The sequence below is a fragment of the Staurois parvus genome, unplaced genomic scaffold (assembly GCF_062004578.1).
Source record: "Staurois parvus isolate SC_StPar_1 unplaced genomic scaffold, SC_StPar_1.0 ptg000682l, whole genome shotgun sequence".
In the NCBI taxonomy this organism is placed as follows: Eukaryota; Metazoa; Chordata; class Amphibia; order Anura; family Ranidae; genus Staurois; species Staurois parvus.
The window spans coordinates 11037313-11057500 of NW_028318478.1; the positions used below are offsets into that span (position 1 = coordinate 11037313).

Consider the following 20188-nt stretch of genomic DNA (forward strand, 5'->3'; position numbering starts at 1 on the left):
TCGCAGTGGTGAATAAATACCACCAAAATCAAGTTTTATCTGTCTCAAAAAAATGCTAAAAAATTCATATGGGTACAGTGTTGCATGACTGCGCAATTGTCATTCAAAGTGTGATAGCGCTGAAAGCTGAAAATAGGCCTGGGCAGGAAGGAGGTAAAAGTGTCCGGACATGAAGTGGTTAATATAAAAATGTAAAACTAAAATAAAAATATTTATTTCTTTATTTAATTAATTTTAAAAAAATGAGATACACTTTAAATGTAGATAGTCTATGTAAGTGGCTGTGTGCACTTTGTCTAAATATTCTGTGCAAAAAGGCGTCCTTCTTTCCCATGTCAGAAGGTTGTGATGTATGCTGGTTGTCAGCTCATATACACAGCCGAAATCTGCACAGCCAATGGCCAGCAAGCAGCACACACATCTAAAGGGATGTCAGGGATGCTGTGTTCCTTGTAACAAAGGGCCTGCAGCTGTCACTGTCTCTCTGTGTGTGCACATTGGAACATGGCTTCCCAGATTGCAGACCGGTTGTCCATTCAGGAGCAAGAAATCCGCTGGCTGAGCGATGAGATCGGCCGACTCTTGGATCTGGGCACACAGGGCACCGTGGAGGTTGACCCCAGCCCAGAACTATTGGCGCTCCGGGCTGAGAATGAGAAGCTGAAGTACAGAGTGGCCCATCTACAGAGGAGCCTGAAAGAGGAGCAGGAGAGAGGAAGGCCAATGGACAGTCCTGGAGGAGAGGAGGACAGGCCTCAGGAGGAGAAGAGAGAACACAGTGTATGTCAGGGACAGGTGAGAGCCAATGACCCCCAATAATCCATATCACATTGTATTGTCTACATGATCCATGAACAGAGAAGATCTTCAAATGACCTATAACCCCAGTCCTCAGGGTGTACCGGAAAAGCCGTTGTCCTTTTAGATCATCACAATGCCTCCTGAATGTGTCTCTTTGTTCTTTTACTCAAATGGCACGGAGCAGAGCTGTGTTACTGAGCCAAGATAGAAATACACGATTGTACTAAGATTGATATATTTATAAGGGCGTGTTTACACAAGCTTCAAAATGTGGCACTGGACATGCTTTTTAAACCCTGGTTCACACTAGTGCAGGCCTTGCGGCCCGCGTTTGCTCAGCACGGAAGCCCATTTATTTGAATGGGCGATTGTGCCACATGAACTGCATAAAAAAGGCACATGCACCTTTTTAAAAACGTGGCTTAAGGGAAAGCACATAGTATTTTTTGACCACGCGGTTCACGCGATCGCGCTGTGAGCTGAGATGTGTAGGGGTGCTATTCAGAATGAATGGCAGCCCCGTGCAATTTGGCTGCGGGTTAGTGTGAACCAGGCTTTAAAGCACTCTGAATGCCAATAAAAGCACCTGTCACTAAATAAAATGATTTGCTCAGGGGCAGACTGACAACTCATGGGGTCCCCGGGCAATAGGGGATCATGGGGCCCCTGTGTCCTCGTCCACACTTAAACCACACTCAAAAAGGCCTATGAAAGGTACCAGGGGCATTTCATGGGGCCCACTACTGAGCCTGGGCCCTCGGGCAGTGCCCGAGTTCCCAAATGGTCAGTCCGCCCCTGGATTCGCTTACAGTCCTGTTCACACATTGTATTTGCTTTGTTTCAAAAATTATACTCCATGTCGCTTTCACGGTGCTTCAAAGCATCTTCAGAGCCTCCATAGACGTTTGACAGCACCTGCAGCTTTTGAGAGGCTGTTATTCAGCTTTAGCTTTGTTTTGGAGGTATTGCAGATATGAAGGAGGTATTCTGGGACGCACTGGGAGACCAACAAGTGAACCAGAAAGATGTCATCAACAGTCATTTCCAGTTGATGTGTATATTCTGGAAGTGTCTGATGCAGACGTCATGTTTGTGAGCAGCGCGGAGCAGCAGGAAGGTCAGCAGGGTCCAAACTATATTGCAACTACTAGCAGACAGAACACATGGTGTGCAACATGGGAACTCTATAGCGGAAGGTGAGCAGGGACTGGACAGAGAGGCAGCAGAGGATCAGCAGAGCTGCCAGACCAGAGAAGGAGAAACTAATGTCACAACATTTGGTGCACAGAGTGGGAGGTTAGTGGGGACTGGCGAGAGAGGAGGATCAGCAAACCAGAGGATCAGGAGAGCTGCTGGTTACTACTGAGTGGGGGATCAGCCGAGCTGGGGGTACAACTGAGCTGAGGATCTGCTGAACAGGGGTACTAAGGAGTTGGGGGTCTTACTGAGCTGGGCTTCTATTGGGTCTCTTTAAAACAAATAGAAAATCAACATAAAAACAGGGCATCTGCCAAGTGATGCTTTTAAGTAAAGCTTCAAAAAAGCATCACAGAAGCATCAAAAGCACATAAAAAAGCATGTTGAAGTGCTAGTCCCTTTAATGTGTGTTGAAATCAAAGCAAGTTTAAATGAGCCCTAAGAGTAACCTTCAACTTACATTGTAGGGCATTGTCCATGCAGCCAAAAGTGCCCACCATGCCCTAAAGATGCAGGCTATGTGCCCATTGCTCAATACAATATATATAAAACCCAGGTCTTTCCACAGGATTCCTTTGTGGGTGCACACTGCTTTAGACCACATTCACACCTGCAAATTCCTGCAGCAATCATAGGTTTGTGGGAACACCTGCGGCCACTCAGCCGGCACAAAGCAATGACAGGCTGGTGGGACACCTGCAGATAGGGACAGATTACTGGCCCTGGACACAGACTGTGTCTAGGACCAACGATCTATTCCTGACCAAAGGTAATCGTTGGATGACAGCATACAAGCAAGCAGATGGCAGGCAGCCATGGCTTCTCTCAGCCTGTCATTACTTTGTACTGGTTGAGCAGCTACAGCTGTTCGCATGAAGTTTTAATGGTTGCAGGAATTTGCTGGTTATTTCTGCAGGAATTTACTGCAGGCTGTAATCGCAGGTGTGAACGAGGCCTTTTGGCAGCCTTTGTCCCAGGACTGCGACAAGGTATGGGCAGGAGGGGCGGCTGCCCAGAGCACAGTGGTAGGAGAAGGCTCCCACTCACTGCACACAAGTTCCAGATCAGTGGCCAGCAATCAGGGGGAAAAGACTGAGAACAAGGTGGTACACCCATTCTACAGCATTCGTTGCAGGGGGGCGTAGCTCTGCATCCTTGCCCCCCAGGGCACTGGACGAACCTGTCCCAATACTGATGGCAGCCCATTAATTTTGAATGAAGCAGTGCACTTCAGCACAAGAAAAAATGCATGCACTGCATTGTTGGGTAACCCAGTGCCCTTCAAAGCACAATATCAAAATACCTCCCAACTTTCTGAAATAGGAATGAGGGACACCTATTAGCAAAAGTATGGAGGCATAGAAACCCCCCCCCCCCCCCCCCTTAAAGGAGAATTGTACAAAATGATTGGTTGAACCCACAAGGGCTTTTTTTTCCACTACTATTCCTTTATATTGGATTTTGCAATTTGCAAATGCAGCAATTTAAAAATTGGATGAAAGGTTTAGCACTGTAAAACATTTTGTGATAAGTAGTGCATTGTATGTACAACTACAGTGCTCCGAATATATGAGTACGCCCCAACAGATTTGTCAGAAAACCTTTACTTTCCTTTCAGAATCAATATTTTCTATGGGACACTAACTACAAAATACTCCCACAAATGCGGGCCATGGGTTGCAAACAAGATTTGTTAATTTGTAGACATAAAGTATTTTTCCTAACAAATTCATTCAAGACCAAGTTGCAAAAATGAATACACGCCAATGAAAGCCTTAAGAGCAAAGCAATTTAGACAACAAAATCTTAACAAGAATTCAACTACAGATGAGTCTAATTATTCATTAAACAGGTGTCCAGCAGACAGTTGATTATAAAAGGGCATTACTTAACAAAGAAAACCCCTTCCCATTTCATGCTGTCTGCAATGGCACCACATGGAAGAGAAATGTCACAAGGCTTGAGAAAAATAATTTCTTTACAGAAGAAAGGTGAAGGCTAAAAGAAGATCAGGAAAGCTTTACTTGTCAGTCAGAATACTGTAGCAAAAGTAATACAAAAATTTAACAAAGATGGAACTGCAACCATCTCACAGAGATCACAGCCTCAACAGGAGCATTTTCTGATGAGAAAGGTTGAAGAAAATCGCCTTGCAAGTTCATTACAGTTGGCTAAAGAAGTAGAAAGCCAAACTGGGGTGACTGTTTCCCATGACACAATACCGTGTACACTGCAGAGGAATGGTATGCATGGGTGGCGTTCACGAAGGAATCCTCACCTAAAGCCCATGCACAAAAAAGCCCTCCAGGGCCCATGCTCAAAAGAATTTCCAGGGCCCATGCTCAAAAAGAAGGCTACTGGGACTCTGTACTCTGTAGTGATGAGACCAAGATAAATGTTTTTGGAACTGATGGCTTCAAAACTGTATGGTATTGTAGAGGTGAGGAATACAAAGAAAAATGCATGGTGCCTACAGTGAAACATGGCTATGGCAGTGTCCTTCTATGGGGCTGCATGAGTGCTGTTGGTGTCAGGGAGATGCATTTCATTGAAAGAGAAGATGCTACCATCACTCCGACACGGTCATCATACAGTTTCCCAACATGACAATGATCCAAAACACACATCTAAGGACACTGTTGCATCTCTGAAGAAGAACAGGGGGAAAGTGATTGAGTGGACAAGTATGTCTCCTGATCTGAACCCAATAGAACACCTATGGGGAATTCTGAAGAGACAAGTTGAGCATCACTCTCCATACAAAATACTAGATGTAGTAGTTTTTGTTGAGGGGTGTATTCATTTTTGCATCAACTAATTTGAGTAAAACTGAAGATTTTGTAATCTAAGTTTATATTATTAACCTTACTTTCATGTAATGAGCGAAACAAATGTTCTATAAAACTCAGTTTTGTCAAACTGTTGGAAGTTGTTCTTGTGTTCATTGAGATATTGTTCAAAATCTTACTTTTCAAAAGGGGTGTACTCATTTATGCTGAGCACTGTATGTAGATCAGACTAAAATGAGGTACAAATAAGGAGGAAATAGGGACAGGGGGACTTTGCTGCAAATGAGGGACAGTCCCTCGAAATCAGGGATAGTTGGGAGCTACACTATATTGCCAAAAGTATTGGGACACCTGCCTTAACACGCACATGAACTTTAATAGCATCCCAGTCTGTAGGGTTCAATATTAAGTTGGCCCACCCTTTGCAGCTATAACAGCTTCAACTCTTCTGGGAAGGCTGTCCACAAGGTTTAGAAGTGTGTCTATGAGAATGTTTCAGCATTCTTCCAGAACTGCATTTGTGAGGTCAGGGACTGTTGTCTCCGCCTTAATCCATCCCAAAGGTGTTCTATCGGGTTGAGGTCAGGACTCTGCAGGCCAGTCAAGTTCATCCACCCCAAACTTGTTCATCCATGTCTTTATGGACCTTGCTTTGTGCACTGGTGCGCAGTCAATGTTGGAACAAGACGGGACCATCCCCAAACCATTCCCATAAAGTATGAAGCATGAAATTGTCCAAAATGTCTTGGTATGCTGACACCTTAAGAGTTCCCTTCACTGGAACTTAAGGGCCAAGCCCAACCCCTGAAAAACAACCCCACACCATAAGCCCCCGCCACCAAACTTTACACTTGGCACAATGCAATCAACAAAGTATCGTTCTCCTGGCCACCACCAAACCCAGACCCGTTCATCGGATTACCAGACAGAGAAGCATGATTCCTCACTCCAGAGAACACATCTCCACTGCTATAGAGTCCAGTGGTGGCATGTTTTACACCATTGCATTTGGTGATGTAAGGCTTGGATGTAGCTGCTCGGCCATGGAAACCCATTCCATGAAGCTTTGTATGCACTGTTATAATCTGAAGGCCACATGGAGTTTGGAGGTCTTTAACTATGGACTCTGCAGACAGTTGGTGACTTCTGCTCACTGTGCACTTCAGCATGCGCTGACCCCGCTCTGTCATTTTACGTGGCCTACCACTTTGTGGCTGAGTTGCTGTTGTTCCCAGTTGCTTCCACTTTGTTATAATCCCACTAACAGTTGACCGTGGAATATTTAGTAGCAAGGAAATTTCACGGATGGACTTATTGCACAGGTGGCAACTTATCATGGTACCATGCTTGAATTCACTGAGCTCCTGAGACCAACCCGTTCTTTCACAAATGTTTGTAGAAGCAGTCTGCATGCCTAGGTGCTTGATTTTATACACCTGTGGCCATGGAGGTAATTGGAACACCTGAATCCAATGATTTGGAGGGGTGTCCCAATACGTTTGGCAATATAGTGTATGTATTTTGCATTGTGGTGTAATTTCAAATATGAATGACAATGCACATGCATTAAGGTGTGTTGCAGTGATACACAGTAAAACACATATTTTAGGGCTCATTCACACTAGAGGTTGAGGGTTGGTAAAACCCTGCAGTTGAGCTGCATTTTTAACAAATGCCCCCCCCCATTTCCCCCTCTTTAGATGCAGGGGCAGAGGTGTGCACATGCCAGTCAGGAATTATACCCCCTGACGTTTTCAAGTGACCCACAACTGCATGTAATGCGCATAGCTGCGGCATGCTGGTGTGGGGTTCTTAGGGATTAATGCAGGTAGTGAGGCGAAGCAAGTGTGAATGAGTCCTTAATATGTGTCACCACAACACACAAGTACGAAGCCAGCCTTACTCGATAACATCAGATGGGAATTAATTTTGCATGGTGAGGGTGTATCCAGCTCACTAGGGCCTGTGTTGGCAGGCTTTGGTTTGTGTCAAGATGTCTCCTCTCCCCTTAGAACTTTATGCCGTGCAAAATCAGGCTAAGGTCAGAAGGCAGTCAATTGCATGTCAGTAAATTCTGAAAGATCACAGATGCGTCACAAACTGATGGTATATTGTAAAGCGCTGAGCAAACTGTTGGCGTTCTATAAATCCTGTATAATAATAAAAGCAAGCTGCATTTGCCCACCAACACAAGCCCAAAGCCTGTTACAGGCCCTAAAAGAGCTCCTCTGAGGACAGTTCTCCATTCCTTTGCCGCACTCCCTAAACTGCCACACGTGGATGTATTTGAACACTGGAAGTAAACTGCCAAAGAAAATTCTACATTTTGGGCTTCTGGTAGCTTGTTGTCATAACATGCTAGTGCAGGGGTTAGACAAAAAAATGGAAGCGCTACATCATGGGTGTCAAACTCGTGGTCCTCCAGCTGTTGCCAAACTACAAGTCCCATGAGGCATTGCAAGAATGACAGTTACAAGCATGACTCCCAAAGGCATGATGGGACTTGTTTCGCAACAGCTGGAGGACTGCCAGTTTGACACCCCTGCACTACATGATTTGCAGGTGTGAAAGTGACCACATTAAAGTATTTCACCCTACACAGTTGGCGCTGTTGTAGCCTTCCTGCAGGGAGAGTGGAGGAAAGGAGGAATGGCCTTGATGATGAGGAACACTTAAGGGAGGCAGAGACCTCCGGCATTCTATGCACTGCAGCAAAAAGTGGGTTTGGTCAAACCTCACAGTGGGAGGGGCTTAAAGGACATGCTTAAACAAAACCCAGACTTTGGATATGTGGTGGGGGGCTTTGGGCAGGAGAGGATTTGTGCTAGACGGTGGGGTGGGGGGGCATTTTGGGAGAGGAGAGAACTTGTGCTGGGGGGTCATACATGTGCTGGGGGCAGTTTTGGAGAGGAGTGGACTTGTGTTAGAAGGTGGGGTGGGGGCAGATATGTGAGGGGGGACGCTTTGGGAGGGAAGAGGACTAGAAGGTGGGTGAGGGATTTCAAATCCTCTCTCAAGTCCACTCCCCTCCAAAAGCACCCCCCTCATCACATATCCCCTTTATACCACCTCAACATCACTCCTCCAAGTGAACACCGTTGTCTGCCCCCCTTCACTCCCTTTCCCGATCATTGTGCCCCCTCCCCTGTAAGTCTCCATTTATATTAAACTCATCAGCGAACCTCATGTAGAACGGGGTCTCTCCTCCCTGGCTCCTCCTCCTCCTCGCTGTGAGAATGTCCGAGCCGAAAAGGAGGCTTCAGTCTACTCTGCAGTACAGGGAGGGGACGGACAGCGGTGTGTGGAACCCTGGACACCCTGCAAGAGATGCAGGATAAGTGTTCTGGGTGCCCATGGTAGCATGTCCCCTAAGGCCAGTTACTGGAGCGTAGTACTGGCACTGGGCTCTGGGATTTAAATTAAAAAAATTGGGATGGTCCTGGCAAATTCATGAGGGTTGGGAGGTATGAGCACCTGGAAGTTACAGATGCTGGAAAAAATGGTCATGCTATATGAGTATCATTGCCCTTGTGAACAAGGCTGTACAAAAGACACTCTTGCACACATCTATATAGACGCACGCACGCTTGTGACCCTATCACATACCATATACACATTATATAAACCAAATCCATATTCATGACAGACAAGGAAATTTTTGCTTCTGGATCAATGGTTACCCAGCAAATGCACATTAAAATAAGCACGAGTTTTGCCAAATGGTAGCAACAGTTAGAATTCTGTTTTGTTCAGAAAATAAACAAGAAAAATTTTCATCCTTTGCCTTTTCTCATTACTACAGTCCAAATCAGTCATCAAATTGTCCCTATTACCATTGGAAAATTCAATGATTGTCTGTTTTTGATTAAAGTTCTAACCATGTATGGCCAATTTAACACAAGTTTCTGTCTGAAGTCTTTCCTGCATTCAGCTATGTCAGTGTCTTTGCCTATTGTCGGTGAGGAAGTTCTCTAGCTAGCACAGAATTCAAGCGTTGGTGCTCATGCAACTTTATTTAGTGGCCCCAGAAGTTAGTGCTCAGTGTTCTCTGACAATAGCTACTGTATCTATGTGCCAGTGTTTTATGACCAAAGGTATATATCTTTGTACAATCCCAATAAATTATTTTGTTTCAAATTATTTGGGGATCCAAAACCATTTATTCTAGTATTCTGCTTAGTGCCTACCGACCAGTAAGCATGAACTGGCTGTCCTAAAAAAATATTCACGTAGGTATGGAGTTGCCATATTGCTGTCCTTAATCAGCCGGAGACCACCAATTCAGGTTAACGGTCCTGTACCATTCCCATTGACCTGCATTTTGAAACCTGTTGTAGGCGTTGTGAAAACGGAGACCTTCTAGTATCTTATGTGCCTGCTCTGTTGTATATGTGTTGAAACCGCACCATGCAATCTATTTCCACACAATGGAATAGCACTGTGCTGTAATCAGTGCCATTGAAAGTGGTGAAGACATTTTTAGATCCAATTCCCATTGAGCTAAAACTCATGGGAACAACGGGTAAGAATATAGTATTTTGAATTTTTCTGTCAAAGTCCATGCCACCTTCATAATACATACATGATTCAGTTATATATTCTATCTTCAATGTCCCACAACCTTCCTCACATCTTTTCCCTAATCCTCAGGTATCCCTCCCAATGGAACCTTCACCTTGCAAATGACCTTCTCCTATCTTCCTATCTGATCATCTCTTCTCTCATGCTCTTGTGATTTCTCTTGTACTTCACACATTTTTTTGGGAACTCTCTTCCTCATGACATGGAATGTTCACGGAACCTGGAAGCCTTTAAAAGATTCACCAAATTCATTTCTTCAGACAAGCACACCATAGTCATTCTTCTCGTTCATCAGATCTAATCTGATGCTGACACCTGCATAATCATCCACTTTCTTTATTCCTTTTTTTTTTTTTTTTAACAAAGACCCTATTTCTATTACATCCTCATTTACCTGCATATGTGTTTTGTTTTCTGTAGTTATAATGAAGATATATGAGCATATTAAACATGACAAAGAGCAGTTGTGCGACGTATAGTAATCCATTGCAACCAGTCAAAGATCACCATTCATTGTTGCCTGCTCTACTATGAAAGGTGGAACCTGACTGGCTGCCTTGGGATCTTGTACGCAACTCAATAGTACGGATATCAAGAAGTGAAATCTTGAGTATGTCTGTATATAGTTTAAATTAGACTAATAGTATATTTCAGAGTTTCTAGTATAGGTTAAAGCGTGGGGAGGAATTAGAACACCTAATTTTTTTAGGTTTTTATTGCGGTCTGGGAGATTCACCCTCTCTTTGTCCTGTTTATTATCATCGAAAGTAAGTTTAAAAAAAAAAAAAAAACACATTTTGGGTTGTCCCTGGAAAAGTAGTAGAGAGGACATTTTCCAATGGGGACACAAATTCTGGTGACCTGGGGGTCCCCAAGGAATTCCCTAAATATGCAGGACTTCTCTCTCCCTTCCAGTTTTGGCTATGGGATAGGATGTGAAGGTAAATCTAAAACCTCCTTTACTCTATCCAAAATGGGGAAAAAAAGTTTTGGCTATAGTTCTACTTTCAGTATGTATGTCACTTTTATATTTAGTTTACCTGGGCTAAAAAAAATGGAAAACATTTTAGTATGGTGGGAAGGTTCTGGAAAACCAAAGTATATGAATAGAATTGCTTAGTTCTTACACTTACAATTGCACTCCTTGTTAATTTCTATTCAGCTATTGTAAAAGTGGCTGAGGAACTCTAGAAACAAATAGCTATGGGTTTCTACTACTCTTTTTACATCGTTATTCCTTTTTACCCCCATTTTGGAGAACTAGGTTTATGTTAATTTATATGTATACTCTCGGGCCCCTTCTCTCCCCAGAACATTCATACGTCATACATGGCTACAGCCATGCTCCTCTGAGATGTTCAGTGTGAAGGCTCCATCTTCCTCAGTGGAAATTCTGGCCACAGCCTGATAGCCTTTCCAGTGATGTGAGAGAAGGCTTAGGTTGCTGTTCAGAATATTTCTGAAGATGATGAGCTGAGGCTGTGCAGTGACAATGCCAGAGGAGGTATACCTAAATATGATCTCCCCTTTAAGTGATGGGTAGGGTAGGGGATGTAGAAATTGCATTTGCCCCATAAACTAAAAGATTAGACTTTTTTTTATAAATCTGAGACACCACGCTTTTTGATGAAACTGATAATAAAAAGGTATTCTTAACAATAGTATCTCTTCAGATCCTTTTGTCTTTTTTATGTGAACTAGAAACATAACAGGATGAAGATCAATTATAATAAATACTAGCAAAAAACAAACAAACTTGCCAAGAATAGCTAATAACCTATTTTGTAAGTAGTGCTAGAAATAACAGCTTGAAGCTGATTGGTTGCTATTGGCATATTATACCTAGAAATATTAAAAACTTATTTCTCTGCTTCAATGTTCCCTAAAATAATTTTTTTTTTTTTAAATATGTGTGTAAATCTATACATAGTATCAATATCTATATCAATGTTTTAATTATTAGTCATTTTTTTTTATAAAATTCCTTTTTAATGTTATTAATTAAAAAGAAATGTATTTATGTAGATGGCAGTAGATATATTTTGCTTTTACATGTGTGAAGTATTTTACCTGTTTAGTACTGCTATACAGTTATTGTCATTTCCTCCAAATGTGGAAAACAATACAGGTTCTAGATGACTAAAGCAGGCTATAGATGGAGCGATTTATTATTTCTTTTTTTTTTTTCTGCAACCATGCAAATCCCTCCCACGGAGCTATTGGGTGCTGTCAGCTGGGGGTCCTGGGGGAGCCATCCCCACTGGGAAAACACAGTGATTACTGCTAGCAGCTATATAAGCTGCTAGCAATAATCGTATGTAAAAATCCAACAGGCTGGTTGTACTCATGTTGAACTATCGATCAACTTTGGTACATTCAGCCTGCCCATACATGGTTAGAATCTCTGTTGGTCCCTGCTGAACTGGCCAAAATTTGAACTGTTAATGGCTGGCTTTAGCCTATCTGATCCTTAAGGGTTAGACTTTTTTGTCAGTATTTTGTTACAGTCTGTGTTCTCATTGAGCTCCCATTGATTTCCATAATTTTGGTGTGGTCAGAAAGAAAGCAAGAAAAAAATCTACCTGTGCAGCATACAGACAGCAAAAATGACATAAAATGATGGAAATGTAATACACTCTTACAGTGCGCTTGTATGTATTAAAGGTTAATGTAAACTCAATGGGGTTGATTGATTTACTTAAGGCAAATAGGCTGTTCACTTTGAAAGGAAATTTGCACCAGGGCTTGGTGAATGTGGTGAAGTTGCACTTTGCAAAGAATAGAATACTCAATTCCAAGCAAGGAAAATTAAAAAAAAAATTGCTTGCGCATAATTGGATGATGAACATCAGCAGAGCTTCACCTCATTCACTAAGCATTGTAGCAAATTTCCTTGCAAAGTGCAACCTCCCTTGCAAAGTTATGTCTATTTTGCCTTTAGTAAATCAAACCCAATGTGACAGAGCAAACTTTGAACACTGGTGTTGAAAAACAATTTTTAAAAAGTTACAAAATTCAAAAACTTTTTTTTTAGTTCCATTAAAGTGTGTATTGAAAATTATGCACACACAATAAGATGTACAAAGAGTCACACTGATAAATAACAAATAAGAATGAAAAAATGGTAATACAGTACATCAAACAACACTTAAATGACATCCAAAAACAGTTTGGCAGACTCTGATTGGCAATATCAGGAACTGTACAATACAAAATAAGCTTAATAAGGCATTATATTGGGACATTCAAGAACTATTTTCATTTTTAAAAAAATCTTTACATTATGCACACAGAAAAGCATTCCATATATCCATGCTGCGTAGCCCACCTTGTTCAATTTGAACCACATCAAATATATTACCACCCAAAATATATTTGGGAGAACATAGAAGCATTTTTAATCCCAAATTAATAAAATTGTGAACTGCCAGAAAAGGCTCCATTCTTGCTTATCAGCAGTTCAAATGTTTTAAGCAAGATAAACTGAGCTTTCTATAATGCGCAAAACAAAAATGCTTGACTTTGTCGGAGCAAGAACATTTTGGTGGAAAAAATCATGCAAAAACAGTTCAAACTGAAGATGTAGAAACTCATTTTTCACTCTTATTGAATTGGGCTAAATAGTTGTTGGTTGGCGAGTCTATAGGCATTGTTGCCATGGGATGAAGCACGTATTACCTCTTTCTTGGTGGCAGGCATTGCGGTAAGTAGGTGCTTTGTGGACACTTTTTTGTGTTTTCTTTCTTATTTTACTGGTTTGGTTATTGCTGTTTGATCAGAGCTTAAATTACTGATCGTAGATACCTAACTGATTTGAAAACCAGCAGAGATGGACAAACTGAAGGTCCATTAAATTATTGACAAGACAGTCATACAGTCAGTACATTTCTGTACTGATCATTATTTCAGCTCTGTTCAACATGAGGTTTCCTTTATGGATCTAGTGCAGTGTAACATGAGCTAAGCATGCGCATGTGTGTGTCCCGTGCATGGAAATGGAACTCCTCCTTTTTCTTTTTTCATTTATTCCCTTCTTACCCCAAAGCCTCCTGGGATACATGACATGCTTGTCCTGGGAGGCTGTGGGCAACAGGGGTTGTTCATTTTTTTTTTTCTAAAGGGATTAAAAAAATGTCAATATATGATTCTGTGAAAGGAAGGAGGTAAACTATGAAAAGTGGGTGAAGGCCCATCAAATTTCACATTACATCTAAAATGTTTGTTTTGGTTTTTGGATGTATGTCGACTGAATTGTGCTGTTTTGTTGTATGGGGCTCCTGACAAATTAGTACTCTTGGGCTCCTCATTGATTGATTCATAGAAATACTGGCATGCCAACAGGTAATCATTGATGAAATACATGGGTTTCACCAAGAGCAGACCTGCTCTCTTGGCTGTGTGTATGCCATGCTCATTAGTGGGTAAGAGCTGGGAACACCAATAGGAAGCTGTTACCACTGGAGTTTTTAAACAAGTCACTGGCTGATTCAACTCATCGGTGCCCTTCAAGGAGGGAAACTGAGATACAGAGATGAGTAAAGGTCACAGGGAACAGAATTCCTAATTTGTTGGCAATGCTCGGCAGCATGTGTACACTGGCATATGTCTTTTTTATAGGCTGCGGTGTTAGGCTGCTCAGGAAAGTCAATGGTGTTTCACAGACTGCTAATGTTAGTTTCCTCTTTCCAAGACGATCTTTGCATTAGATGAAGATCACATTCTACTTTATTTTGCAGCTTATGTCCTCATAGGGCAGACCAAAAGCAGCAAATCGTTAAAGAGGATGCAATGGGTCTGATTTACTAAAGGCAAAAAGGAAGTTGCAATTTGCAGGGGAATTTTCTCTAGAGCTTGGTGAATGAGGTGAGGCTCTGTTGACTTCCATCATCCAAGCACGTGCAAGTAAAAATGCAGGTTCTTTTTTTTATTTCCTTGCACACTGCTGGGTACTGTCCGCAAAGTGAAATTGCACCACATTCACTAAGCTCTAGAAAAGATTTCATTTGTAAAGTGAACAGCCTGTTTGCATTTAGTTTACCACCGCCAGTATTTCCCAACTTTACAATGGTCCGCTTCTTCTAGTACTGGGTAGCACTGTAAATTTCCTCCTGAATAATGCAACGCTCAACTTGATGTATGTCCAGATTATTTTGATACGAGTGAAGTTTTTCACAGCAATGCTTAAATCCTTCACCACACAAGGTATTAATCGGAACCTGTGCTTTGGCCCTGCACCCAGAACTGCATCATGAGTGGTAGGGTAGATAGGCACAGACTTTTCCATACCCAAAAGTAATGTGCATGTCTCAAGGCAGCAGAAGGCAAATTAGGTTGGTGATGGGGGGGCCATGCTATGTTATAATAGTGTTACCGTAACTGGGAGCACTCCAAGCATGCCCCGTTTTGAAAATGGACAAAAACATTTTGCAGTGTGCACCAAAAACTCCAAACTGATTCCAGAAGTTCCAGTCACTGTAGGTTGCTGTTGCATTTTCATGAGAGGTGGAACAAAATAGGTGGAATGGAAGCTTGTTTAATGGAAGTGCCGGGATTCTGCTGGCACATAATAGAGATTTAACAATTCTGCATGACGAGTCTGCTTTTATCATGAATGTTTCTTCTCCAGCTACTTAACTGTATTTTTTTTTGTGCTCTTCTAACCTTCAATTTATACTATTTCAGTCATTTGTTTAAGAAGCTCACATAATGTTCACCAACATAATATTAAAATACTGTTAATTTATTACAGAAACCGACGATAGAAGGACATCTGGCTTCTCGGAACAAGAACATCAGCAAAGGAACCAAATGTCAACAGCAAGAGGTATGTACTTTCAATGTTGTTTTTAACATCTTGGCTTTCGGAGGTATTTGTGTTCCAGTTATATGAAGCCTTATGGGAAATGCTAACACTGCTAGATTGTGGATTACAAGCCCATTGCATTTATAGTTGTCTGTGCTAATGCATATTGAAATATTGTTAGCTGAATCAATATTTATGACAGCATCGGGGATATCATAAAGCCCTAAAGCTTTGCTAGCGAACTGTCCATCACAATACAAGCATTCCACCTGTTTGCCAGCTAATTAGTATAGAGACAATCATCTTGTAAAGTAAAAGTGCATTGTCAATCCTGCACGTTCTTCTCAATCAATGTTCACTCCACTGTAATGCTGCACTTTCTCTTTACAAGTCTTTGGCCTAATAAACTCAGTGTTTTAATGGTTTTTAGATTATTTTTGTTAAAGGTACACTGTCATCAGAATTGGAGAGAGAGAGCCTTGACGCATACAGCAAACATAACCATAGTTTTTCATCCAAATTCAGCCCACCCCTGTCCCCTATTCCACTAATCTAGTGATCTTGATTTTGATGCTGGAACTTCTTGCTGACCCTTACATACAGCAAACCTAATAACAATGCTTTGACTAAAAAAGTTTTTCAAAGCCACCAACACAATTAAAACATAGCCAGGAAATATGAATGTGGTTGGTGATGAAGGCTGCAGAATAAGAGAGAGGCTAATAGAACAGACTTCAGGAAAGATACTCTTAAGGCTAGGATCACAAGGATGATCAAAGCCACACTTTTGAAATGGTAGATGATTAATTGCTATACAAATGGCTCCCTATGGAGCGAGATACACAAGTAGCATGTAGTTGCATTAATCTTGAACATTTGGAACATTATTTCAACTTAACCACCACAACATTCCATTCCGTATTTGAACAATTACATATTTCATATGTATAGAGATCGAGTATTAGCAATTAATTGTTAGTGATGTCAGTAGTGTGATTACATCAATAAATATCCTTGTCCTCCTGGACTTAGGGCTACCACCAGTTCAGAATTGGACAATATATGAAGAGTGTCCAATTTGTGTACTGTTACCATTTACTTTTTAGACCATGGTCTGCACATAATTTCTCTTCCAGCAATTCCTAAATTGTTAAAAAAAATCTATATATATTTTAAAAAGTTGTTCCTATTTAGTTTATTCTTTATTTATTTGTATGTAAGTAAGTGTATGTGTATGTATGGTGGGTTTTTTTTTTTTTTTTTTCTTTTCAGCATCACATTAAAAAATACGTAATATACAAAACTTGAAAAAGCCTTTTTCATTTGTAAAATCACCATTCTTGGTATACCAGAAATTTCTATTTCTGCAAAGCTGCAGGGTGCTGGAATGCCTTAGTAGTTCACCTGTAGCAGCCCTTTAATGCATTGAAACCAATGACACCACTGATTTATTCAAATTGTGGCTTTCATTTGGTGTCATTCTTGCTCATTGGCATGCCAGGATTGAGTAGATCTGAAACTAAAAACTACCATAATACATAAGGATCATTGCCCTAAGCTGTGCTGTCGGTCAGCTGGAAATTATATTGGAGGATAGACCTTGTTTTTGAGGGTGTTGATACAGGGAATTGAACATGCCCTGCTTTTCAGTTAGCCTGGACTTGCGTGAATGGGCTTGCATCTGCTTTCTAATGAACTGGCAAGTATTGGATCAAAAATTAAACTAGCTATTAAGTGAACCTGTAAAAATATAAAACAAGTCAATTAGGTGTCTATTTAAAGGGCAATGTTTACCCACAACAGCGGCATATAACAATTCATCCTCGAAATTCACAGCAAAAGGACTGAAGTCATCCAAGCTCTCAGCAGCTGAGCTAACCATGCTCCAACCTTCCAGTAGTGATTTATCAACTTTCCATTCTTCTCATCACTAATGAAAATACAGAGCAGGGGGAGTAGGGTGAGCTGAACTTCTGAGAGCTGACTTGGATGTCTTCAGTGTTTTTCTTCTGTGAACTTTAAGGCCCAGTTGCCCCAGAGTACCTGAAGCCACTGAGATTAGTGAGGGCTTGTTTAAAAGCTCATTTTTGTGAGTGGTGAGAGAGGATTTATATTTTACTGGCCATAGGTTCACTTTAAACTAATTACTCTTATAATCCCTAGTAGCAATTTCCTAATGGGTAAAAAGTAAATCGGATTACTTTTTGTCTTTTGCACAATGACTGTGGACCAGGAAAGACTGAAAAGAGAGCAGGAAGTGGGAACACAGAGATGTCACCACGCAGCCCTGTCAACATCAAGAACAGAAAGTGGACAGCCAAGTTTCCTTCAGCTTGTTCATCCACGAGAATATTGTGATGCAGCGCACAGGCCATGGAAGGTCATTTTCCCACTCAAGGTAGAGATGTAATTATTTCTTTTCTATACATATGCTCTTGTTCTTACATTTAATCATATTACCTTTTGTGTTTCTTTATATATAAATGTATTTATTTTTTAAGGATGATGTAAAGGAACCTGCATCAACAATCATCATACACCGGCTGGAGGAGAGAAGGGAGCAAGCAACTCACGACCAATTAGAAAATGTAAATAACCACAATTTACCCAAATGGCTGGAACACCTTGAAGATTCACACTATAAGTCATCAGACAGCATATGGGCAGTCCTATTTCAAAACTCAGTGAGTATATAGTCAAAGATAAAGAATTTACAGAATCATTTGAGTGCAGCACTCTAGAAGTATCCTTACTCCGCTTTACTTTATTTAGTAAGATGGTATCAAAGTGGAGTGCAGAAGTATTTAAACCTCTGTTAGGTTTTATTTGCTGTCCTTGTCTCTGTTGGGAAGATTCCACTTCTAGTTATGTCACTGTGACAGTAAGCTGGCCATACATGGATCAAAATTCGACCAGTTCAGCAGGGATCAGCCAAATTTCAATCCATGTGTGACCACTGTGGTTGAAAAGAAGTCGATCTATTGTTGCACTTTGTACATTGCTTTTTGTATTAAAATTGAGATCTATTCATCTCATCTTGTCTTATTTATTTTAACAATTTATAACCAATAAAACTATTGCATGTTGGACTCCATATTGTTTCTAAAAGAAACTGTCTTGTTTTTATTTCAGTTTTTTTTGTATTGCAGTTGAACACATTTCTGTTTTGATTTATAGTCCCCAGACAAGTCCTTACTTTTACTGAAGAGAAGTCAGGTCCCATTAGAAGATGATAAAGGCCGATCCAAAGGAAAAGCATCCCAACCTACCAATCAGGAGGTAAGGATGTGTTTAAATGTCAGTTTATGAGACCAACCCAACATATGAAGATGAGTGGAGATGTTTTAGTAGAATTACATTATTGAAGAGATGTCACACTTGCTAGAAATGCCAGATCTGTTGAAAATATTGTTTAACCCTCGGTTCACATATATGCGGCCATGTGGACCTCGTTTTGCACGGACACGAGAGCCCATTCATTTGAATGGACTCCCGTACCCCGGTACACGCAGGGAAGAAGTCCCTGCACTTCTTTGGAAAACGCAGCCCAAACGGGAACCTCGGTTCCCAGTACGGTTGCGTTTTCCAGTGTGGGTGGCATGCCATTAGAAGTAATGGCACCCGCTCGCAGGTCCGCATTTCTCTGTGCGGGTGGTGCGGCTACTTAGATTTTCATGCGGATCTGCAGCGGCACCACCCGCACAGATGTGAACCTAGGGTAAAGAATGGATGAAGAACCTTGGTTAAAAAGAGACTAGACAAAGACCTGTTGTTGGATTGGCAAGGCTTTTGCTGACCTTATACTTGGCTGTTTTGATTCCTTTTGAACCACTAACATTTTTCAACCACATTTGGGATGCCACGGGAAACTAGGAAGTGATTGTGGTTGATTAAAGGCCACCAAGTTGTATGTCCAATCTGAAGTGTGTTAACGAGCAGCAGTTACTTAACTAGTTCAGCTCTTTGGATATATTACGTACATCCAAAGAGTGAACCTTTAATCATAAGCTGATGGCTAAATGGTTAAAGCATTCTTTTCACCTGTTCCTATTAATATTTCCTTTGATCTTTTGTATTAATGTTGTAATCATGTATCACAAGCGCTCATCAATGCTGTTTGAATGCAAAACTCTTGTTCTGCTTGTGAGAGTCTACTGTAGATTAAAATTTAATATATAAATGCTTCAAACCTATTTTCCCATAGTGTAATTCTTTCTTTCCATAGTGGTCTAGGAGTAGGATTTATTTATAGGTGCTTATATAGCGCCATCAATTTATGCAATGCTTTTTACATATATTGTAAATTAACATCAGTCCCTCTCTTCAAGGAGCTTACAGTCTAAGGTCCCTAGGTCACATTCATACACCTACTAGGGACAATTTAGACAGGAGCCAGTTAACCTACCAGCATGTCTTTGGAGTGTGGGAGTACTCGGATGACACCGGTGCAGACACAGGTTGAACATGTAAACTCCAGACAGGTTGTGCCATGGTTGGGATTTAAACTAAAGACCCTAGAGCTGCCAGGCAGAAGTGCTAACCATTTAGCTTAGCCACTGTGTTGCCAACACATGCATGTTTCCTTTGGCTGACCTATAACATCTATAATTTTTATATATTAATAAACTATTTAAGTTTGTACTTGTTCAACAGAAGATACAGCTGTACATCATCAAAATAAACGCCTATAAAAAAAATTGTCCGTGCCCTTTTTGATTCCTTTATTGACCCTCCGGTACCAGATTAGTGCTTGCAGTACAGTGTAAAGACATTCTGAAGAAAGGCAATGGCAATAGGAAACTGTTGTGTTTACATAATGAAAGAATACTGAAATTATATACTGTACATAGCCCTCAGAGCTGCGTGCATCAGGGGCATATTTACCACAAGGCAAACAAGGCACTTGCCTAGGGCGGCATTTTTCAGGGGGGGGCAGAACCTTCCCCTCGAAAGAAGGGACACATGCATAATAGGAACCAGGTGGGATCTGAGAGAGGCTGCTTGATGGTCTATGTAG

At 41.2% G+C, this 20188-nt stretch overlaps 1 protein-coding gene across 3 annotated transcripts in view; it reads left to right on the forward strand.

The window, feature by feature from the left end:
- Positions 1-447: 447 nt before the first annotated feature.
- LOC149447591 (threonine--tRNA ligase 2, cytoplasmic-like) overlaps positions 448-20188 on the forward strand; it is a 65540-nt gene continuing 45799 nt past the window's right edge. Inside the window, exons 1-5 of one of the 3 annotated variants that reach the window (XM_089652465.1) lie at positions 448-795; positions 15118-15192; positions 17405-17569; positions 17673-17855; positions 18349-18450. In XM_089652465.1, the coding sequence (XP_089508591.1) occupies positions 505-795; positions 15118-15192; positions 17405-17569; positions 17673-17855; positions 18349-18450 (816 nt within the window). In that variant the 5' untranslated portion in view covers positions 448-504. The remainder of the gene's footprint in view (positions 796-15117; positions 15193-17404; positions 17570-17672; positions 17856-18348; positions 18451-20188) is intronic. The other 2 variants (XM_089652466.1, XM_089652467.1) reach the window with 2 other exon arrangements.